Below are 25,653 nucleotides of genomic sequence, written 5' to 3' on the forward strand. Positions count from 1 at the left end.
TGTGGTGTGTGTGTTGTGAGTGTGGTGTGTGCAGTGTGCTGTGAGTGTGGTGTGTGCAGTGTGCTGTGAGTGTGGTGTGTGCAGTGTGCTGTGAGTGTGTGCAGTGTGCTGAGAGTGTGTGTGCAGTGTGCTGAGAGTGTGTGTGCAGTGTGCTGAGAGTGTGTGTGCAGTGTGCTGAGAGTGTGTGTGCAGTGTGCTGAGAGTGTGTGTGCAGTGTGCTGTGAGTGTGTGTGCAGTATGCTGTGAGTGTGTGTGCAGTGTGCTGTGAGTAGTGTGCTGTGAGTGTGTGTGTAGTGTGCTGTGAGTGTGTGCAAATGTTTTAAAGTCGGGGTCCACGCTCAAACCGCGTTATAGCGGATCGCGCTATAACGGGGTTGTGCTGTATTTGAATAAATGATTCCTGCCGAGATGAAAATCTGTTCTATCCCGTTTGATTAATATAAACTAAACAATATCAGATGATATCTCGCTGTCCTTTGTCAGGTTTGATTTTACGTGACACTGCACCTATAAAGAAGCAGTCCTTGTTCAAAGCCACACATGCTTCACAAACAGAAAATGATACAAGAAATCTAATATATTACAATACTGTGCTGTATTCAAAGATACACCCTAAATGGTCATAAATATTAGAAGTAAAAAGTGGATATGTTGCACAGAGGCAGTCCAAGTGGCACTTTAAAAATAAATACAATACATATACAGCTCAACCCCGTTATAGCGCGGTCCTCGGGGGCCACCCAATCCGAACGCGCTAGAACCGGAGTCGCGCTAATTTAAAAAAAAAAAAAAAAAACGGCCGCCGCGCATCCGATCGGGAGGAAAGAGGTGGCCGGCAGCCCTACACGTCCCATCGCCCAGCATCCAGAGACCCTCCGCGCCCGCCCTCAGTCTGTGTGTCTCTGACACACCACTCCTACGCGGCACAACCAGTTTTGGGCCTAGCCCACGCGGACCTCCGAGTCCCAGCCTGCTCCTCACTCACCCCCCCCTACCGGCATCCACACCCCCCCATCCTCCTCCTCCCCCCCCATGCCAGCTCCGCTCCGATCTCAGCAGCAGACACCAAAGGTAGGGAGGGGGAGGGGGAGGTGTGGTGTGTGTGCAGTGTGCTGCGAGTGCAGTGAGCAGTGAGAGTGTACAGTGTGCTGTGAGTGTGTGCAGTGAGTGTGTGCAGTGAGTGTGTGCAGTGAGTGTGTGCAGTGAGTGTGTGCAGTGAGTGTGTGCAGTGTGCGTGTGCTGTGAGAGTGTGCAGTGAGAGTGTGCAGTGAGAGTGTGCTGTGTGCAGTGAGTACAGTGTGTGTGTAGTGAGTGTGTGAAGTGTGCAGTGAGTGTGTGAAGTGTGCAGTGAGTGTGTGAAGTGTGCAGTGAGTGTGTTTAGTGTGCAGTGAGTGTGTTTAGTGTGCTGTGAGTGCATTTAGTGTGCTGTGAGTGCGTTTAGTGTTGAGAGTGTGTGCAGTATGCTGTGAGTGTGAAAAAACAAATTATTATTTTTTTAAATTCGGGGTCCATGCACAAACCGCGTTATAGCAGATCGCGCTATAACGGGGTTGAGCTGTATTTTTTTAATATATACAGCATTTGATTATTTTTATTGACTTTGCAGGACCCTGTAGCAGCAAAAGGAGCTTGGACAGCAGTCTGCCAGTACATTGGCTGTTAATAGTTTTGCACACTACAGATAACTGGGCCAAGCGTGCATGGAAAACCTGCCCACTGTTCAGGACAGGATTACACGTGAAAGATTTATATCTATGCCATGCAGTAGGTAGGTAAGTTTTGGGGGTCGTAGTACAGAAATCAGGCAATGCATTTGTACGGTTACAAAGTGGAGTAACATTTTGAAGCTGCTTTAAAGTTAAACCATATTGTTCTGGAACACCTGCTTTTTTGGACAAATGGACCACAAACTTTTTTTTTTTTTTTTTTTTAATAATACAATTCAAAGCCATCCAGATTTTACCAGGAATTACTGCCTATTTTTCCTCCAATGCTTTCTAATGGGATGACCCCTCCGCAGTGCTAATGCTCCGGCGATGCAATCCCTGCGGTCGCGTGACGTGGGTGGCAGTGGCACGGCAGATAATGAGGTTAGCTACATCTTTACAAGTTTCCCACTTGCTAATATTTCTAAAAAAAATATCACGGTTTTTTTCCCCAACAGTTAACTTTTAAACCAACTAAATAAAATCTTCTTTAGTAAAAAAAACAAAAACAAAAAAAAAAAAACAAAGCAGATCAATTTACCAGGCATAATATGTCTTACTACCAGACGCCGCTATAAATGTGTAATATAAAGCAGAATGGAGCGCAGTCGCAACCCTAAAAGGCAGACTAGCGCCAAAATGCTGTGCTAAAAGCCCCCCGTACAAACCAGTTAGTTGAATGGGCCATAAAAGGACTTCCGGCACTAAGAGGTGCATGACCCGATGTACTTTCTAGATTTTGCATTAAAATTTCAAACTATATAAATGTAGCATATGGAAGATGTTAAAAAATGCACCGTAAAATAAAATGTTGTATTGCTCCCCTACTGTAAACACACTTTATGCTCAAATGTTATGGAAGTCTAAGAAAAACATAACAAATATTATAAAGGGGGTGCAAAAAAAGAAAAGGAAGATTCTTAGGGGGCTACATCAAAAGGAAAGCATTTCTAAAAAAAAATGTGGAACATTGCAAAGGTCCGTTTTAGAGGTGTAGTCAACATGACCTCATATAATAAATAATGTTCAATGGAAAAATGCACCTCTCTCCTGCTCCTGAAATGTGGAGAGGGGGCAGGCACAGTTCCCCATCTCTTACCCTCGCTCCCTCCCCAGCCGCCTGCTCTCTGCTCCCCCCTGCCCCACTCCACACTATGGTGTGCAGCGCTGACTAGTCTCAGCGCACCCAATCTGGATTTGATGTTGCGATAGTGAAGAAGGATCTGGCGTGCTGAGTGACTTGTCAGCACTGCAAAACACAGGCGCCAGGAACAAAATTTTAGGCAGGTCGGGAAGTTTCCATCTCTGAAGTAATGGCAATACTGCTTTCGAGAGAACAACTTAATATCCATATATATTTCTGATTCTTACCCCATAGGATGCTGCATTATGTAATGGAATGAGACCTCCTTTATCTTGAGCATTTACATCTGCGCCATGCTCCAAGAGATACTCTGCCACCTCTAGGTTGTTGTAACCAGCTATGAAGAGGAAATGAAAACACTTTAGAGCTGAGTTTACAATGAAGGAGGAAGCTAATCATTGGGAGAGAAGTAAAGTGAAGCTAGGCTGATTAAAGGTGCAATCCATCCAAGAATCCAAATATCAGTGACGTGTTTAAGGGCGATTGATACCCTTTTACCAAGTAATTTAAAATAATTTTTAATGTTCGTATGTAAACATGAGACTTGAGGGAGGTTAGATTACCCTTTTGTCTGATGTCACTGTCTGTTTAAGGGTAGAGAAAGCAATGCATTGACAATCACTCCCCCATTCATAGGCCCCAAAGAACAAGGAACTGTGATTCATTTTTAAAAACACAAAAGTGGAATTTGTTTTTTTATTTTAGCACAGTTGTTTAGGGGGGGGCAATTAGATTGTTAAATTCTTGTCTTTTGGCAGAACACATTATTTTATAGGTGTCTATCACTATAATATACAATTGTTTAAAATTGGCAAAAGCTCAGAAAATTTTTTTTTGTGGTCTAATCATCCTACCAATTTGCAAATCTGAATAAACATAGTTGCTGAATCAAAGGCTTACTTACCTGCTAGATGGAGAGGTGTTGAATTCCTTCCCTGTGTATCCCTGCAGTTAATGTTTTCCTGTGTGCAAAGTTTCTGTACTCTTGCTAAACAGCCTTTTTTGGCTGCATCCAGCAAGGCCGCATCACCCCGCAGTAAGTCCTGAATGTCTGTGTCTCCATCCTTCACCAAATCTAGAGGTGTGTTCCCATCTCTATTTTTTTTAGTTGGATCGGCTCCATGCTACAGTACACAGAAAAATTGCTTAATACACGTACAATTTTTGTTGGGTTATACAATCTAAAGGAGCAATCCCACCTACGACTTAAGTGCACTAACAGGGGGTTAAATCCAGGTGATTAACGTGTTTTTCTTTACGTATCAGCAAAGGAAAATATAACTTGTGAGCACATTCACATCTCAGACAGGTGGATTAAACGATTGCATGCACCAAATTATATTGCTGGTGTTCTTTCACCACAAAAGTATCTAAATTGAGAGAAAATGGCTTCAGTGCCACTATGAGCAGAAATACGTTTCTGGGATGTTAAGCATCCATTGTACAAAGGATTGAAAGGCACAAAATTAGCACATGATGCCAAGGTAGCCCTTAGTGATGCATCTTCCCGATACCGCGAACAAATATCTGCACGATCCCGATGTTTAAAGTGACATCAGCTGTTAATCATATTCCAATTAAACAAAAATAAACCAAGGCTGAAAATAGATTCTAATTATTATTAATGTTACATAATGAGTCCATTATGCAAAATCAATATTTGTAAAAGGTAACAGTATTCAGAATGCACGTAAACCACAATCTCACATAAGCTACCTTTAATAGTAGCTTGCAGATTTCATATTTTCCTTTAGCAGCTGCTTCATGTAGTGGGGTAAATTTCCAAAGATCTGCAACATTGACAGAAGCCCCATGTCTCACCAACAACTCTGCAACTTCATAGTGTCCATAGGAGCAGGCATTATGCAGGGGAACTAAACCACTATTCAAAAAGAGAACAGATCTAAGGAAAAAAAGCCTCTCAGAACTGATGTCAATGTTAAATATTCTGGTGTCCAGGAATGTCATCTTCAATGCAAAGCGGATGTCAATACCGTCTGACATATCCTCCATAGTCCATGCACCCACCTCCAACATATTTGCAACGGACATCTGATCTTTAAACCAGCATTTTATTTTCTACACTATATGATCTGTCTTAGCCCCAGAAGCCCCCAACTCATCAGACAGTGAAAGGCTGGGACATAGCAATATTGTTAGAAGTCTGAGACAGGAAATTTCCAGCAAACCAATTAGTAAGTGGGATCCACTGGCTCTGTTATCAGGTGGTTACATTTATTATGGCACACTATTCAAGAAGACACCTTCCATTGTCAAAAGACAACTTATACTGTAGATCATTCACTTGAATATGCAGTAAGATGTCCTCCATTGCCAATACATGTCAGACATACAGAATATGGTAATTCAGTGTTCCTTTCTTATAGTATTACGTAGTAGGAAACCTTGTGTTCTGTTTCGTAAGAATACATTCTGCATCAACCTGCATCCCGTCGGCCTAGTATTAGTTGACAACTCAAGGAAGGCTGCGGCCAATCTGTCCTTTTTTGCATGGAAACTCAAAATGGCTTGGAGTGTGACGCAGCCTAATGTCTTTCGCTGCACTCCAGAGATCACAAGCAGCAAACTAGTATAAAAAAAGAAGTATCCAAGGGATTGAAGACGAAAGGGCACAGAGTCGAGGGATGAAGTGAAAGAGTGCCAGGGGATGGAGGAATGTAGGAAGAGATTGTGTAGGGAAGAAGAGGAAGCACGATAGTAGGCAATGGGGAAAAAAATAAAAGAAAAAATAAGTACAATGGGCAAGATGGGTGAAAAAACAAACAAAAAAAAAACACGGAGGCACAGGCTAAAGGAGCAATTGAAGAACAGGTGGCCAAAAAAGGGAGAGGGGGCATAAAGGTCAGAAGGTAGATGAGGAGTGGAATGGGGCAAAAAAGAAATGAAACATGACATGGAAACTGACACGCTTATATATTTAGACTTCAAAAAAATGTAATATATAAAACCTTTTCTTTTATATTGAACTCTTTACAAGCTTTATAGCTGCCATTATTCCCTACTCATTTCAATTGAAAGGTCTTACAAAGACAGGTCACAAAAGCTCCAGCACCACAGGACAACAACAATCAATAGTGAAAGAAGCTAGTTACCCTTTGTCTTTGGCATGAACATCAGCACCGTGGTGTAGCAAATATTCCACAACAGAAACACGGTTATAACCAGCTGCGAAGTGCAGTGGAGTCGAATGTCGTCCTTCCAGATCCCTGCAATTTACATTCTGAGGGCTGCATAGCTGCTGTGAAACAATGAAACACAGAATGGAAAAAACAACAACATTGATCATTATAAAAGAACAGATATTGTATGTACCCAATAAGAGAACTGCCGGTTTTTTTTTTTAACCAATTTGAAGCTTCTTGTCAGGCTGCCCACATTATCTTCCTTTGCTACATTAAGCAATCAAATATATGGGACAAGCTTGCTCTGCTAAAATACTCTGCAATTCAACATCAATCAATTTTGGTAATTCTGTAGATTCTTGGGTGAACTTTCAAAATGGTTTGGTAGATTTGCAGGAGGATTAAAATCACATTGATTGTAAACCACCCTTTTTAGCAAACAATACAATGCTATAAAAACCTCTTGCACACAATAATTCATTGCAGAATCGAATGACAGGCAGGTTTCTCTACTCTATCTTCTACCTAGAGCTGGTCAACTAGTGATCTGCAGCCAAATACATAACCCACTGGGTATTTTACTCATCCTTTGACAGTACTGTATGAGTGGAAATAATGTACAACAAAACAAGACTATCCCAGTGTCTTCCAACTTTTTTTTGGTTAAGAAACCCTATAATATATTGGGAAATTCTGAGGAACCCCAAAGCTCTCTAATACTGCATCTGAGATCAGATGCAGTGTGTGTGTGGGGGGGGGGATGGGGGGAAGTGGGGTGGGGGGACTGGGAGGGGGGGAAGGATGCTACTTAAACCTTCTCCACCCAATCAAAAAACATCTGCTATCAATTAATTCATTTAAAGAAAAAAGTGGAAGCAATGGTAGTGAGTTACCGGATTTGTGCAGTCATAAGATATAACTAAAATGCATATCGATATATATATATATATATATATATATATATATATATATATATATAGATGTATATATACGTATATACATGTATACATATATGATTTGTAAATACATTTCCCAAGTGAGTGGAACATAACCATTTATTATAAATAATCTGAACAGCAAACATATAGATCAGAATCAGAGATTGCTGATCTGAAAAGGCAACTTGCAACATTGAGGGACATTGGCAATCTTGAACGGGAATTAGAGCTCACTGAGCAGGCCCTTGCTTCGACTAGTGGTGCAGATGGTGGCGCTGTTAGTGAGGAGCAGGTAGGTAGCTTGGTTGCCGTTAGTGAGGAGCAGGTTGGTAGCTGGGTGACAGAAGGGGAAGCAGGGGCAATAGGGAGAGGAAGTTCATTTCTGAGCTGACATCCCAATAGATTTGCCATGTTGAGTGAAGATATTGGGAATGTCGGGGCAGAAATGTCAAGGCTGGGGGAGACTAATTCCTCTAGCAGCCAGGGGAATAGTTCCTCCAGCACAGTGGGGACTCAGGATGCTCAGATACAAAGAAAGATTGTGGTGATAGGGGACTCCATTATTAGGAAGGTAGATAGGGCAATCTGTTGCCGTGACCGCATGAACCGAACAGTTTGTTGTCTCCCGGGTGCTCGGGTTCGGCACATTGCGGATCGGGAAGACAGATTGTTGGGGGGGTGGGGGGGCTGGGATTGACCCGGCGCTCTTGGTACACGTTGGCACCAATGACAAAGTTAGAGAAAGATGGAGGATCCTAAAAAATGATTACAGGGATCTGGGCCAAAAGCTTAAGGCAAGGACCTCCAAGGTAAAATTTTCTGAAATACTACCAGTGCCATGCGCTGGGAGACAGTCAGAGATCAGGGAGGTTAATGCATGGCTAAGAAAGTGGTGCAGGAAGGAGGGGTTTGGGTTTTTAGAGCACTGGGACTCCTTTTCTGAGAGGTGCCACTATAGTCTAGGGACGGATTGCACCTCAATGAAGAGGGATGTTCTGTGCTAGCGGGGAGAATGCTAAAAAGGTTGGAGATTTTAAACTAGGATGGAGGGGGGAGGGGAATGAAACAGGTAATGAACAAAATGGAATAGAGGAGGATACAAAGTGGTATGGAGGTAGAATGGGGGCAAGTGCGAGTTTGACAAGCAGTGAGACACCCATAGTAAATACAGATAATACTAGAAAACTTCTAAAGACTAAACCAAGTGGGCGCAGAAAGGAAGGAGCAGATAAGATAATAGTACAGGCTGAAAAAAACCTTAAATGCATGCTTGCTAATGCAAGAAGCCTGACAGATAAAATGGGGGAGCTTGAATAAATAGCTGCAAGGGAGCAGTATGATATCATAGGCATTACTGAAACATGGTGGGATGAAACTCATGACTGGACAGTTCATTTAGAGGGTTATTCCCTTTTTCGGATGATCGAACAAATAGAAGGGGAGTTGGAGTATGTTTATATGTTAAACCGGATCTAAAACCTATAAGGGATGATGTTTATGAAGGGAATGATGAAAATGTAGAGACTTTGTGGATAGAAATTAGAGTGGAGGTAAAAGAATTAAGAAAATGTTTGTGGGAATATGCTATAAACCACCAAATATCTGTGAGATTGAGGAAGCTAAAATACTTTTGCAAATGGAAAAGGCATGAAAACTGGGTCATGTTTGCATAATGGGGGATTTTAATTATCCAGACAGACTGGGGCAATGAGATTAGCGTTACAACAAAAGGAAACAGGTTTTTGGGGGTGCTTAAGGACAATTATATGACCCAAATTATTGAGGAACCAACCAGGAGAGGGGGCAATACTGGATTTGGTCATATCAAACAATGTAGAAGTAATAACAAATATTCAAGTCCTGGAACATTTGGGTAACAGTGATCATAACATGGTCTCATTTGAAATAAATGATCAAAAATAGATTTCTTGGGTTCAACAAAGACCTTAAACTTTAGTAAGGCAGATTTTAATAAACTGAGGTCTAATCAAGTAGTAATACAATGGGATGATGTTTTTGCAGGGAAAAATGTAGAAGATAAATGGGCAGTCTTTAAAATATTGTTAGAAAAGCACACTAATCAGTGTATACCCTTGGGTAATAAGTATAAAAGAAATAAGTCAAAACCAATGTGGCTAAATAAACAGGTAGGGGAGGAAATGGACAAGAAGAGGAAGGCAAGAAGATGAAGGCGTTTAGATTCTTTAAGTCAGAAGGGACAGAGACATCGTATCAGAATTATAAGGAATGTAACAAAAATTGCAAAAGGGCAACCAAATTAGCAAAAATGGATAATGAAAAAAGGATTGCAATAGAAAGTAAGGTCAACCCTAAAAAGTTCTTTAAGTACCTTAATAACAAAAAAATGAGAAAAGAAAATATAGGACCCTTTCAGTGTGAGATGGGTAGGCAGATTATTGGAGATAAGGAGACATCGTATCAGAATTATAAGGAATGTAACAAAAATTGCAAAAGGGCAACCAAATTAGCAAAAATGGATAATGAAAAAAGGATTGCAATAGAAAGTAAGGTCAACCCTAAAAAGTTCTTTAAGTACCTTAATAACAAAAAAATGAGAAAAGAAAATATAGGACCCTTTCAGTGTGAGATGGGTAGGCAGATTATTGGAGATAAGGAAAAAGCTGAGGTATTAAACAAATTCTTTGCCTCTGTGTTTACCAGGGAAGAATCAAGTTCAATAGTAGTGCCACAAGAGGAAGCCACAACCTCCATATTAATGAACAATTGGTTAACTGAGGAAGAAGTTCATAAGCGACTTGAAAAAATTAAAGTAAATAAGACACCTGGCCCCGATGGCATACATCCAAGAGTTCTCAAGGAGTTAAGCTCAGTAATAGCCAAACCATTATATTTAATATTCAAGGACTCCATTTCCACAGGCTCAGTACCACAAGATTGGCGTAAAGCAGCTGTGGTGCCTATATTTAAAAAGGGAGCTAGATCACAACCGGGAAATTACAGACATGTAAGCCTGACTTCAATAGTAGGGAAACTACTTGAAGGTTTAATACAGGATAACATTCAGGAATACTTAATGGAAAACAAAATTATTAGTAATAGTCAGCATGGATTTATGAATGATAGATCATGCCAAACGAACCTTATTTGTTTCTTTGAGGAGGTAAGTAGGAATTTAGACCAGGGTAATGCAGTTGATGTGGTCTACTTAGATTTTGCAAAGGCTTTTGATACGGTTTCACACAAGAGGTTGGTGTACAAAATAAAGAAAATTGGACTCAGTAATAATATATGCACCTGGATTGAAAACTGGTTAAAGGACAGACAACAGAGGGTTGTCATAAATGGAACTTTTTTAGGTTGGGCTAAAATCGTGAGTGGAGTACCTCAGGGATTGGTGCTGGGATCCCTGCTTTTTAACTTGTTTATTAATGACCTTGAGGTTGGGATCGAGAGCAAAGTCTCCATCTTTGCTGATGATACTAAATTGTGTAAGGTAGTAGAATCAGAGCAGGATGTAATTTATCTTCAGAAGGACTTGGAGAGACTGGAAACCTGGGCCGGTAAATGGCAAATGAGGTTTAATACAGATAAATGTAAGGTTATGCATTTGGGATGCAAGAATAAAAAGGCGACTTACAAATTAAATGGAGACATATTGGGGGAATCCTTGATGGAGAAGGATTTAGGAGTGCTTGTAGACTGCAGGCTTAGCAATAGTGCCCAATGTCATGCAGTAGCTTCAAAGGCAAACAAGATCTTATCTTGCATCAAACGGGCAATGGATGGAAGGGAAGTAAACATAATTATGCCCCTTTACAAAGCACTAGTAAGACCACACCTTGAATATTGAGTACAATTTTGGGCACCAATCCTAAGAAAAGACATTATGGAACAAGAGAGAGTGCAGAGAAGAGCCACCAAATTAATAAAGGGGATGGACATTCTAACTTATGAGGAAAGACTAGCTAAATTAGATTTATTTACATTATAAAAGAGGCGTCTAAGAGGGGATATGATAACTATGTACAAATATATTCGGAGACAATACAAGGAGCTTTCAAAAGAACTATTCATCCCACGGGCAGTACTAAGGACTCTGGGCCATCCCTTAAGGTTGGAGGAAAGGAAATTTCACCAGCAACAAAGGAAAAGGTTCTTTACAGTTAGGGCAGTTAAAATGTGGAATACATTATCCATGGAGACTGTAATGGCAGATACAATAGATTTGTTAAAAAAAAGGTTGGACATCTTTTTAGAAAGGAAAGGTATACAGGGATATACCAAATAAGTATACATGGGAAGGATGTTGATCCAGGGATAAATCCGATTGCCAATTCTTGGAGTCAGGAAGGAATGAATTTTTCCCCTTAATGGGGTTTTTTGTTTGCCTTCCTCTGGATCAATAAGTAAGTATAGATATAGGATAAAGTATCTATTGTCTAAATTTAGCATAGGTTGAACTTGATGGACCTACGTCTTTTTTCAACCTCATCTACTATGTAACTATGTAGATCTAAAGGTATAAATATGGTATAAATATAAAATCTGTATACTCAATATGAGCCTCACTGAGATTGGTTGGTATTTTTGTGCACTCTGTTCTTATGCAACCATATTTATACCTTTAGATCTATATGTTTGCTGTTCAGATTATTTATAATAAATGGTTATGTTCCACTCACTTGGGAAATGTATTTACAAATCCCATATATACACATACACATCTTTATGCCTTTTAGTTATATCTTATGATTTATGCACAAATCAGGTTACTCAATACTATTAGTTCCACTTTTTTCTTTAAATGAATGAATTGATGTCAGCTGTTTATTGATTGTGTGGGGGAGGTTTAAGTAGCATCTTCCTCCCCCAGTATCATATTCCTTTAGACCTAGTCCCCGCTGGCGCTGAGCATGCTTACCTTAGTCAATGTGGATCGTCACATCCACGCTCACGCTGTGTGCGCTCATGTGCGGGCACACACGCTCACCCACGCTTGGGTAAACAAAAATTTTTAACTTTCGAGCGTGCTCAATTTGCCCGCAATGCCCCCCTGCACACGTTTCCGAAATAGCGAGGACACCCGGCACTCATGCTTGGAGAGCTGGTGATGTCACACAAGCATGAGCACGGTCAGCGCCAGCGTGAACGCCACCTTAGAAAGCGCCAGAGAGGGCGTGAAACGCTTGGGAGGAGAGTTTTTTTTCCTGTGTATTTTTTGTATCTTTTTTATATGTACAGTAGTGAATAAATCTTTTTATTTTTTCCATCTCTGGTGAGTTCTGACTTTTTTTTTCTAAAGGAGCTGTAGTTTCATCGATCCAATAACCTTTTTCTTTTATTAAATAGATGGGGCTGAAGGAATGGCTCTGTGAGTAAAGGCACTGGCGCTGAAAACAGTGACACTGAGTTTGAAGCAGGTGAATGATTCACAATTCTAGTGTTGGCTCCTTGTGACATTTGGCAAGTCACTATTTCCCTGTGCCTCGGGCAGGCAGGGTCTGATTGTGCCTGCAAAATTAAAGCGCTATACAAGAAAAGGCATTCAAATTATTTACAACACGCTTAATATTTGAGTGTCAGCTCTTTGGTTCAAGTGTTTTTTATGGTTATACAAGCACTGCCCACACACATGCATTAGATGTAAAGAAAGTGAAATGAATTTCAGGCTGATCGCCCAAGTGTACCAAGTGAAAATAATTTTAGACGATACATGTACTTGAATATAATTTAAAAAACATTTTTTTTAATGTATTATATTTGAAAGATTATTATTTTATTCAATTGGAGCAGGTACATTGAAAATATGGATGGAGCAGAGACACAGATAAAGCTAGAAAAGGAGAAGTACTAGTAGGGTAATTATAACTGTGTGTATGCAAATACAGTATAATGTCAGTGTTCCAGTCCGGTTTACATTGTGCCTAACCATGTATGCAGCACTTTACAGAAACTGTATACACGCAGAAAGGCGACCTGCAAGGGCTGTCATCAGTGAGTCACTTTTGCTATATGTGCCAATAAAGCTTTTGTACTTATCTAAGAAGTCCCGGTCTGCAATCTTTATCACAAGGCAGCTGCACCGCCTCACCTATCTGCATTCTCAGATTTTACAAATAAGTGTCATTTTAAATGAAAAAGTACATGATTTTACCAGTAAAGTTTATGACTGCAAATGCTAAAAATCTGTGAGACTGATTCCAAATCAGCGAGTTTGTGTCAGTTTATGACAATACTGTATGGCAGGGGTGTGCAAACTGAGGGGGCGCGGGCGGGTGCAGATGCCCAGCACACTTCCCTAAGACATTTAAATTAAATGCTGGGGGATCGCATGAGGCCTCTACAACATCCCTTACCTTGTCTTTGGCAACACGTCGCCATGGATTTGACACCATGGTGCACGTGACGACACGTTGCCATGGCAACATGTCACGTGACCCCACAGTGTTATTTGACGCCGAAGACAAGGTAAAGGTAAGGAGGGAGCACAGCGGTAAACTTTTGCGCACCCCTGCTGTAAGGCATTAACAAATTAAATAAAAAAATAAAAGTAGGTGTCCTTGCCCTATTGAGCTTACAATAAAGGGGTCATGACGTAGATTTACAAACCTTTTTTGTGTGTGTATTTTATTGTGTACATTGTATAGTGTCTGAAGTAGGTAAAGTAATCTCATTTAGCAGCTTTGTTACCGTTATGTGTGACCACTGGTGATTACCAAACAAAAAATGCAGGCAATGTTTTACACACTTCCTTTCATAGCTGTGTCTGCAAATATCCAACAAACCACAAATCTTTAATTGCTATTTAAAGCAAATTAAATGTGTTTTGTATGAGATGCTAAATAGAATTGAACAAAAAGTCAAGATTTAAGATAAGGGCCTTGCCGCTCGCTGAATTGATTTGGTTGGCATGGCAACAGTAATTCTACTTGGCTTGAAACACGGGAAAATACACAACGCGAGAATTCAAATAGCAGGGTGATATATTCATTATCCAATGTGGTTTAGAATGCACTCCTTGCATATTTAATCAAATATTATGTACTATAGGGCTTGAAAAGCCTAAATTCAGATGTTATTTGCATTTTACAAGATACATGAATATATTCACCTACTAAGCAGCCTTTTAAATAATTAATTACCTAGCAAATGTATCTTTTAATTGAAAGCATTACTGGTGAGAACTAACATTTTACATAAACCCCTGTGTATTTTCCAACAGATTTAGGAATTTGAATTATTTGCAAGTATAGGTTATATAATAATAAAGGTATTCTTTCAATGCAACATGTTACAACAGATCTGCTCTTTCATTTGGGTCCTTTTCATTTTGAGAAATTCAGCATAGGTTGAACAAGCAGAACCAAGAAAAATAAATATGACTATGCACCTGAATACCTGATAAAAAAATTGAAGACTGTGGCTTAACCCTCGAGTCTGCAAACTACTCCACAACCCTGAAGTTTGGAATCAATAACAGTATAATGACATAGTATAATTAAAGGTGGTGCTCCTTAGATGCCACTGAACAAAGACTGCATAAGATATTCAGCTGGTTTCATACTGCCAAAACCCTAATACTGTTAAAGATGCAATCTTGCAACCTGTGACAATATAGAAAATAAAAACAAATTTTTTGTTGAACCCTTTGATGCCAAAGAAGTTTGCGATGTGTTTTGGCTTCTACTGTAGTAATGTTACCTTTTATTAAACCAATTCAAATCTCCCTATAACTGGCCATTTGTCTTTTTTATTCTGTAGCATTTTAGAGACATATACCTAGATTTTAAAGATTTTTTTGAGAATTAAAGAAAACAATGCGTCTGTTTCTTTCATAGAAAATATTATTCTACTACAAAAAAATAGACCAGGTTTCCTCTTATAGAAGTAATAGGAATGGATACTGGATGATTCACCTGCATCTAGATCTCTCTCCTCTTTGCAGCTGTCAGACCTTTCCTCACTTCATAGTACTGTGTCCATGTGCTCTCCAGCCTAAGTTTTTTTTTTTTTAAACTTTCAATTCAATGCTTTATTGACTAACGGACACATATACACACACATACACACACATACACCATGTGGGAATTGAACATTAATACATTTTAGATAATACACATGCAGGGATTTACTCTGTAAATATTAAGTTTGTTTCTAGATGTCTGTGACATCACACAGTCCCTGTGTACCTTATTCTATTTTATATTATATATATAATTTATAAATAAATAATAATAATGAATAACGATTTAATAACTAGATTATTATTAATAACTAAATAATTATTATTAATTATTAGTTAATAATTATTACTAAATAATTATTATTTATCAATAATTATTTAGTTATCAATAATGATCAATAATGATTAATAAATAAATAATTATTAATTACTAAATAATTATTAATTAATAACGATTTTTATCAATAATTATTCAGTTACCAATAATTAATAAGTAAATAATTAATAATAAGTCAATAATTAATAATAAGTACATTATTAATAACTCATAATTAATAATTATTAATACTTTTAATGAATAATTATTACGTTAATAATTTAGTTATTAATAATTATGAAGTGATGAGGGAGCGGTAAGTCCTCGCGTTAGTAGCGGGGTTGAGTTGTATAAATGACTTTAAGCAGTGCTACCTCTTGAATTTTTTTGTGTGTGGGAAGCAGGGGGTCTCTGGAGCTGAACCCCATTAAATGCAACTCTGGGGACTCCCTGTTTCCAAAGATACTTGCCTCTAAATAGGTTGCTGGTAGTATCTCCGACTGGACCAACAAAACGTCTGTTTAAAGGTCCCACGGTCCAATAAGAAGTCACAATATACCTCAGGAAGCAGGAGATCCCAAGAGCTGCAATTAATGTGGTTCAGCGCCAGAGATGCCCTGCTTCCCACCTGGTAAAATAAAAATAATACTGGCAGCCCCTTTAGAGGTAATTATCTCAGGAATCAGAGGTCCCTGGAGCTGAAATGTACACGTTTCAGCGCTAGTGATCGCCTTCTTCCCAGCCAGTGGGGAAATATAGCTATATACTTTTAAAGGTAAAGCTCCTTCAGAGGGTGACATCAACAAGAATGTAGCCATCATAATACCTTTTGCAACACTGCAAAACAGAAAGTGGAATGTGTAGAAGAATGTATCCATCAATAGCAAAGTTATGATCTTGATAGATATCCTAATACTGTATCTACATGCCTTATGCCAATGAAGGGCAACAGGCAAAGGGCGTGCCGCCCCCAACTGCTGCCCTCTCTCTCCAAGCACTGCATGGACAGACTGACAGTGCATGCATGAATAGTGTGCCCATTCCACTCGTGATCAACACTAGTACAAGAAGAGGAAGATGGGGACTTTATTGACGAGCGCACTAGCATTAAAGCAGCAATTTCCTTTTACGCTTGGGAGGTACTGCGGATCCGATCTGTGGTAACAACATCGGAGACCGTTCAGATAGCGATCGACAAAGTGTTATGTCCGTTGGATTAGAGCTTGTTCCCCTGGCCAATAGAAAATTGCAACGTCATCCGGAGATGCTGCGACTCTATACGTAACCATGTCCATGCTTGTCATTTCTTTGCGTTAAAACCGGCACAAAAGAAACCCTACAAATATCTTGGGAATTGGGTGCTTGTTAAAGGCCAGGAGATCACGGATGAGCTCGGAGAAATCCCCCGGTTCAGGTAAGTAATTTTATAATTCGCTCTCTTCATCCCCCATGTCACCCTTTCCCCCTCAAAGTCACACACTCGCCACCCCTTTCACATCTCCCACTTTCTACCCTTGCTCAACTGCTTCAGTGAATGTTAAGGGTAATGAGTGGCCTTTTTGAGGGCTTATGGCCTCCGTGTACCACTGCCCTATACTGTCTCCATGCAAGTCCCCCAGTTATTCTTTTCAAAATTCTGCATGATCATGGATGCACTGCCAGACATTTTTCCTGAGACAATCATAGAGATACAGGCAGTCCTCGTTTTACAACGCTTCGCTTTACAACGAATGGCTTATCCAACGCTGTGCAATGCATACCTATATTCATTTTTACAACGCCAAAATGGCTTATCCAACGCTCTTACAACGCTTTGCAACGTTGTGTATGTGTGTATATATATACACATTCACATAAACAACGTTGCAAAGTGTCGTAAGAGCGTATATATATAATTTTATACTATATAATATTATATTATATAATATATTATTTATTATGTTATATTATATATATAATACAGTATATACACTATATAATTTATGTGTGTGCTGCATATCTTATTGCCTGCATAAAATATTTGGTGTATTTTAGTGTTAAAAAGGCCTTCAGGAACGGAACCTTTCATTTAAACAGTGTTCCTATGGGAAAGCGTGTTTCGCTTTACAACGTTTCGCTTTACAACGCCATTTTGAGTAACGCATTGTGTCGGATAACCGAGGACTGCCTGTACTATAGAAATCTAGCAATAACGGAGGTATATTAAACGAACTCTGACCACAGCTGACTGACAGACGGCATTGGATGCTATATAGCAGCTTTAAAATGAGAAAATAAATAATCTACTATAGTCACAAATTCACACAAGTTTATTAAGTGATCATTCTTTGTTCATGAAGTCATTTTTGCTGGAATTCCACACTATGTTTCACAAATTATTTACTTTTTTACACGGTCGCAGAATCATAACAAGACTTCAAATATGAGATTAATAGATCCAACAAACAAGGTTGGCATAGATCTCTACAACCTTCTAAATTGTATATATCGGGCTCCTAAAAGAAAAACTAAAAAAAAAAACCTAAAAGTTAGAGGGCCTGTCAAGGCAAAAATTGAGCCGTCAACATTTTCAGTAATTCCTTTCCAATCTAAAAAGCGGTCTACAGCAAAACCCTGCTCAAAGGCCTGGGCACAGCAGCACTGCCACTGCTGGATTCTGAGAGCACGACCTGAACACATTCTGTATGACTGCTGTTATTTTTTAGTTGTATTTTTCAGCTTATACACCCAGTGCTTCTTCATTTTAGAAAACTAGGGCAGATTGTGAGAAGGCACTAGGAAAGTCGAAACTACATGATTAATTCTTAAGTACTAAAATGTTATGTTATTATTCCGAGCAGATCGCTATATGATGTATTTCCAAGTGAACATGCATTATGCTTTAAATTTTGAGGACAAAAGGTTTTGAACATTTTAGTAAATAAAGCATGCCAAAATTAGAATTGTTCGTTTTTGAAGTTTTAACCTATGTGACATGCAAGCAGTATGTGAAAAATTTGATTACTATGCTGGTTTAGCATAAAAACAGTCAATTAAAAGCTCCTACAAAAGGTTTATTACAGGGGAAAATGTAATTTAAGGGACAATGTTAGCCAACCATTAGTAAACAGTTTCCTAATGTAGTTAATATCAACTGTAACTCATGACCAATCTAGTCATGACCTTGTGTGATATCCTTTAAAACAATTTGAACAACTACACCAATGAAAATGTATTCCCACAAATTCTCAGTTGTACAGTATGTAAATAGCCATTGACGATTATCTGACTTAAGAACAGTTTTACCTTTACTGTATCCAAGTCCCCAGCTTTTGAAGCTTCCAGCAGTCGATAATCGACATCAGAAGTTCGGACAGGAGTGTTTTCTGCATTGAAGACAATGATCACTTTTGATATGCTTACTGGATAGTATAGGTGCACATATTTCAAATACTACAATGTTTTGCATGCACTTCAGCCACTCATGAGTTAAAACAGTTTGCACTTATGATATTGCAATAATGAATTTAAATTATACTCTTGTATAAGGCACAGGGAATATTTAATGTCCCTTAGTAAAAAGAAAAGCTAGACAGGGATGTAAAACATTCATACTATTAAATCTGTGTTTATTTAATCTCACCTGGCTTCAGTAACAAATAGGCCTCAGGACATATTACTTTGTGCTTGATGTCCTTTTAGGGTTACAATCAACATGATAGATATCCCTTGGAGATATGCTAGTACAAGAGTGCGCAAACTGGAGGGCGCTAGATTTTCAGGGGGGGGGAGGGGGGGGAGGGGCACGACAGTTATAGAGATCCCGCGCTCTCCCCCCAGGCATTTAAATGAAATGCCGGGGGAACGCGTGAGGCCTCTATAATACACTTACATTCACTTCCAGCGACGTAACGTCATGGTAACCCGGCGTCAAATGATGCCACAGGGTCACGTGACATCACGTTACCATGGCAGGATGACATCACATAACCCCGCGTGTCATTTGACACCGGGCCGAGCAAGGGGGGTGGAGAGGGGCGAGGCGCAGAGGAAAGCAGGCAGGGGTGAGCATGAGAAAAGTTTGCGCACACCTCTGCTAGTCGACAATTACAATGGTACTGCCCATCAGCTGGTTAGCTCACAAAGCTAGAGCTGCTGCCTAAAAAAGCATTGGTTGTGACATCAGTACACCATTCTAGTCACTATGTGCCTTATCAACTCAATATAGTTGCTATGGAAATCCTTTTATAAAGTGTGAGATGACTCATTTAAATATACTTTGCATATCTCCCAGGGTACCTTAGGTGCATTCCTAAATTAGAAGTCGTCCTCCTCACTATATTTCAGGTATTCGGATGGAATCAGAGTTTTGATTTTTAAGCATCAGATTTCGGATCCAATGTGGAATCCGAGTTCGAATTCTTAAAAATCCAACTCGATTGGATCCAAATAGCGGATTCCAAGATATCCGCTCAAATTTTTAGTACCCAATCTGCAGACGGATTTCTGTGTGGGCACAGAATTTGGTCTAAAAAAAAATTGGGGAAAATCCAGGAAGGGGATTCGGACCAGTCTGCATCTCTAGTAAAGAAGCCCCAACTGTTTCATTTATTTTAGCAATCATTTAGATGTGTTAATATTGCGATGAATAGCATATTTAAAATGAATGGAACTGGATTTGCTTAACGACCATCCATTCTATGTAAATAATTTCTCAGACTAATAAAAAACGCAGACTTCTATGTCTAAAACATCTCATAATGCTGCAATGCTATTTTGACATCCCCATCCATAAATCTATTCTTTATAAAATGAGGAAGCGTTACCACTCCGATGCAATTCAGAGGCAGTGGGGAACTCACTAATAACAAGAATACAAATCTAGCTAACAACGACAGTGAATTTCCTTACATTAAAATTTTCATTACAAAGCTACCTTGTAAAAAGTAATGTTTTATTCTGTCTAATGTGATGTCCATCATCTGTCAGGAAATCAGGGATGGTGCCTGTGATGAAACACCCATGTTGTGCTATGTTTTGTTTTTTAAAAACATTGTTGAACTGACAAGAAGAAATTAAACTCAACCGCACACTATTATGCACTCATGGTTCTAGTGACATCATAATGTATTATACCAATTATACCAACGTCCTTTTGTCTTCTAATTTCTTAGTGGTTACAGTTGCTAAGTGTGCAGCTGTTGCTCCCTATAAACTGTGAATTAAATTAGGGAACAACTTGCGGTGGCTCTTAAAACCTCTCCTTCGTGTCACTCAACTGCGAAGTCTGCAACTTCTGGAGCAAAATGACACTGCCTTTTTCAATTTTATTTTTCTTATGATGCACTTCATATTCATAAACCGGATTAGAAACAAATATGAATGTAATTAATGTGAAAAATCATGAAGAGTTTTGGGCACTAGACCTTGTCAATAACTAGACAAGCAATCTAAAATGAAAACGTCATATACCATATACCCAAAATAAAATTGCAGTGAATAATTGGCACCCTGCAGATATACCTCACTTGCCTCTGTAATCCCAAAGTAATGACACCTCAATAGTAATTTCTCAAAGATCCTGTGATTGACAGCTATGTAAACTCACCGCTTAGAATCTGTTGCACGGCTTCATTTCCCATCTGCGCTGCTGTGAAGCCTTGCAAAGAGATGATCGACGCATCGGAACCAAAGCTCAACAGAAGTCGACAGGTCTGCAAATGACCTCCCAGTGCAGCTCTGTGCAAAGCTGTTTGACCAAGTGTGTCCAAAGCATTCATCTTCAAAAGAAAGAACAAGGGTGCATTATTACAACACACAGCTAAATCCATAACAATCACGTACAACAGCAGTAGTACTCCCAGACTTAGCCAGTCTCTAGTTTGTCACTGACAAGACTGTAAGAAATGTTTATTCTCTCTGTCATTCTACACCACCAAATTACTTTAGTGAAAAGGTGAAAGTGAGGTAGTATGAAAAACCGCTATAAAGGCTGGTGTAGAGAGATTGGATAGTATGAATGCTGACATTTGTAGGATGTTTCATAGGTGTAATCTTACTAAGCTAGCCTTAAAACAGCAGTCTGTGCTGATTGCTGCCTATTGGGGGGTCTATTGTTCACTTTGAAATATATTTTCTTGTCTTTTCTTTAGGAGATGTTTTTATTTTTAAAACCTGTTGCTCTGTTCAGGAGATATGAGCAGTTTAACCAACTGCTCGGGAGGACAAAATGTCCGTCTCCCCAGAGCCTAGTAGTGTAGTCTCGCTAAATAATTAGAAAACAATGATTTCCAACACACAAAAAAAGTGTGTATATACGGCATTAGTATATTAAAGTTTCATCCATTAGCCATTCATTTTCAAACAAACCCGTCTTTGTATTTGAAATCCAATATTAAACAACGTTTAAATGAATCTCTAAAGTAGACCTGCTTACTATGATGACTAATAAGTACATGATTGGCACTACATAAAAACAGAATATGGTGTCAGTCTTGTGCAAACTGCCTTACAGCATAGGCTTGTAGATAACAATACAAGTGAGTACTGAAACATTACATAAATAAGAGCACCACATTGAAAAGAAAACCATATTCAATGGCAATTCTGTTTTGAAAAGTTTGCCATCAAAATCAAAAGGGCTTTAATGACAACAGTGAATGATGCAGATGGAAAATGTTTATATTGAAAGTAGCCCTGTGTGTTTTTCACGTTCAAAAACACTAGTTATAATGTTTTGCTCATGCTCATGCTTAAAGGATTTATGTTTGCAAACCATGACTTTTTATGCATGTCATTTACTGTATGACAGTGAAAGTTTACAAGACACTCGACATTCATTGAGAATCTGTATTGCTCCTGTTCAATCAGCAGGAGTGCCTTATTTGTTCTTCATGGCATTTCAATGAAGAAAACAGAGCAACAAAAATTGAATCTGAATTAGTTTCAGACTGCCTGTTACTTCCAGCTAAAGCACTAAGATGGCTGCCTCCAAAAAAAATTCGAAGAAATAAGAACATTGCTATCATTTCATTTTAGATACCACGTATATCTTCCACAGTGTACATATCAATATTAGTAATATTCCAACATCTTGAGGCTACTTGTTAGAAAGGGTGAATAAAGTGCCTGGAAATTAACCTTTTAATGGACCGACATGAAGTTTCGTTATTAAATTTGTTCTCATTAGAACTTCTACATCACATAAATTGAACATAATTTGATGCATTATTTTTAAACCTAACAGAAGACACACAAGCTTGTAAATGGTAACTGTCAATCAGCCGTGACAGCTGAAGTGTGGAGCATGTTCGCAGAGCATTCAGACAGCATATTATTATAACACTTTATTTCTGACAGATGTTAAATGCTAGAAGCATGAATAATCTGATTCTAGTCCACTATTTTTTGCCAAAGGAGCCGCAACAGAGCGGAGGAATAATGCTGAAACGTAAAACAAATGTCAAGACGTTTTAGTTTAGCTTTGGATCAAAGATATTGTTCAAGGCACTATGAGGCAATGGATGAGGGTTAAAATGAACACTTATGCCCTAAAGCAGGAGTTCTTAAACGGTTTCCTATCATGAGACACACATGATTTTATTATTAAGAAGGCCGAACACAATCTTTATTAAGTCTTATAAATCAGTCAATAAGAAATACTAGATTTAGTTATCAAAGATTGTGAAGAAATAGCTTGAGGCCAGTCCATCCCACTTGGTGTGAAAATTCTGTTTTAATTTAAATTACGAGGCCACGTGCTCTTTACAGAGTGGCATTTTCTTCACTAATATCCTACCACAATACATGTTATTATTGTCAGGTATGTACAGCTCTGTTAGTATATTATTATGTGACCTACTGTCTGTATGCAGCACAATCTAAAAAAAACAAACAAAACAATACTGCCATGAGTAATAGCTTAAGCTTTTAGCAAATCACAGAAAAAGAAAATGATTGGGTAAATTATGATTTAGAAAGGCAGTTTCCCAGACAACTCATTTGTGTTCTAGCATTCAGATTTATTTAATTTAGCATTGAGCAGCTAGTAAAATGTTTTTGAATCAGTCACCGCACCATGTGCTTTTGCTGAAAGAGAGAAGATCTGTTGAATATAACAAACTTTCCTCAGATACCATAGTATACAAAGGAAAGGTTTAGCTTCCAAGCTACAACTAGAAGCTGGAGTGGCTCCCCCAGTTTTCACACCTCTGAATTCATCATTTATTTTCACTAGAAAGATAATAGTGAATAATAATGCTTACAGTTTAGGGTAAGGGGTTAAGGTTTTTAGAGGGTAGTGTTAGTATTAGGTTTTAAGATTAGGGGGTTTTAGGCTAAGGGCAAGGTTAGGGTCTAACCTTGGTGGCGGAGAAACCTCCGCGACCAACATGTCCTTATTTAAGCTTATGCACACAGTGCGTGCCTTAAATAATTTAAGTCAAATATTTGGAGGCATAGAAATGGGATGCGGCACATGTCGCATAAAGGTAAATGGTATGTATTAAAAACCAAATTGCATCTGTGCACCAAAAAAACACAGTCGCACCAAAGTCAAAATCTTCTACCATTTGTAACCTGGCGTCAACTCTAAAAAGTCTGTTTATATTGTTAGCACAGACTGCGTGCCAATGTATTTGGACGCAGCATAGATGTTTCAGGATATAGGTTAACAAAATGTATCATATTTACAGTATAGCTGTTGGAAAGAATAGCGGTTATAAATACTACATATAGATCTACAAAATCTAGGTATTAATAAAAAGGTACACAATTCTGTTTTCATTCAAATCAATCAGGTATTCAATATGATGTAATGCGTCAAACTTTATTTCAACAACCAAGTTCTTACTTGCACAGTTATGAAGGTTTGTGCTACTTTTAGAGCTAAAATGTTGATAAAAACAGGTCTGTATAAGAGCATATGCCAGGGGTCCCCAACCTTTTCGTGCCCAAAGGCACACTTGAGCGTTCAGTAGAGGGCACCAAACAATGCATGCGCGCGCACACTTACAATACACTTACCTTGGGGGGAGGCCTCGAGTGCCGCGCCGGTCCCTCTCGCAGATGCAGGAGTTGGACCTGACTTAGGGCGCGAACTAGCACGCAGCAACTGTCGGTGGTACTGCTGTAGCAGGCACCCACAAAAAGCTTGGCAGTGCCATGGTGCCCACCGCATTCGGGACCCTTGGCATATGACATCAGTAAAAGCAGTACTGCATAGAATGCATCAATGTGTCAGGGGACCAATATCTTCCCTACGACAGAAAAAGAACTACACCAACTTTTTGGAGCAGAGCTTTAGTGTGTTCATTGCATTTTTATCTGTGCATTGAGCTATGGGGAACAAGGAGGTATTCTTTATGTAAAACAGCACCACAAGAAATTACTACTTCCAAAACATTTTGGACAGTGCATTAAATAACTGAAGTTTGCAAGTGCTGATGCAACTATAATCTACTTTATTGCATTGTCTCCAACAGTTATTACAGTTGCAAGATTCAGAGCTGTCACACTGGCAAGATTGTAAAGATTCCATAATATATTTGTAATGTATAATACTACTGTATTTGTTTTTCAAACGTAATAATGCCTACACTCAGACAGTGTTACTAAAAGTACAGTATAAATGCACAAGGAAATACTGGGTTTGTGCCCATCAAAAAAAAAAATACACCTTGTTGGGAATTTACTGCCTTCAATGTACAGGAGAATAGCTGCACAGATTTTTAGATTCAAACCTTATATCAATCAGAAAGCTGCGGATATAGAAATTACACAAAAAGATATAACAGTAGCAGATCCATGGCCAAGATACACCAATTCAATTACTCAACCTGCTGCCAGGAACAGAGATGAATCAGAATTTGAGTAGCAATGTAATTTTCGTAAAAGCAGAATGCCTTTGAGGTACTGCAGGATTTTCAGATAAATGTACTGACCTAATATTCTAATTGTATCTATCCTGAGCTATCTATAACAGGGGAAAAAAAGAGAGTTGATGGGACCGCTTATTTCAGAAGCAACATATTTTCAAAGCAACAGATGGAGACATTTCCTGGCTTCAAAGGGTCTTTTTCTTACCATGGATTTCAAAAGCTCATAGGGTAAACACTTGCATTAAAAAGCATACAAATACCCTAAGGAAAGTGCTGTCAGTCTGTAATGTCTACATTAAATGTAATACAGAAATAAGCATTTTCAGTTCTTCATACTGGTTCTACCTACTTTGCAAGAACCCAGTAATTGTTTTGATGCTTATGTGATTAAACACTAATTATATTATTCCCAAGGAGAACCAACAAATAAATGTAACAGGTATTCCATTTCCTAAAACATAAATATTTAGACTGACCAGTGCTTTATGTCATAACAGGATGAAGGGCTACGTGAGGCATAATCTCACTGATCAAAAAAACTTAAAGCCGCAGGAATATGCTCTAGAACCTAATTGATTCGAGACGGACATTTTTACCATGCTGC

General features: G+C 38.9%; 1 protein-coding gene across 5 annotated transcripts in view; it reads right to left on the reverse strand.

Annotated features, from left to right (window-relative positions):
- The window catches only part of TNKS (tankyrase), a 276,669-nt gene that overhangs the window by 50,710 nt on the left and 200,306 nt on the right, over nt 1-25,653 (reverse strand). For 4 of the 5 annotated variants that reach the window (XM_075604177.1, XM_075604215.1, XM_075604197.1 and 1 more), the window contains 6 exons: nt 20,780-20,951; nt 18,478-18,557; nt 5,964-6,109; nt 4,567-4,732; nt 3,755-3,974; nt 3,078-3,187 (listed from right to left, as the gene is read on the reverse strand). In XM_075604177.1, the coding sequence (XP_075460292.1) occupies nt 3,078-3,187; nt 3,755-3,974; nt 4,567-4,732; nt 5,964-6,109; nt 18,478-18,557; nt 20,780-20,951 (894 nt within the window). The remainder of the gene's footprint in view (nt 1-3,077; nt 3,188-3,754; nt 3,975-4,566; nt 4,733-5,963; nt 6,110-18,477; nt 18,558-20,779; nt 20,952-25,653) is intronic. The other variant, XM_075604188.1, reaches the window with a different exon arrangement.

Source organism: Ascaphus truei, chromosome 1 (assembly GCF_040206685.1).
Source record: "Ascaphus truei isolate aAscTru1 chromosome 1, aAscTru1.hap1, whole genome shotgun sequence".
NCBI lineage: Eukaryota > Metazoa > Chordata > Amphibia > Anura > Ascaphidae > Ascaphus > Ascaphus truei.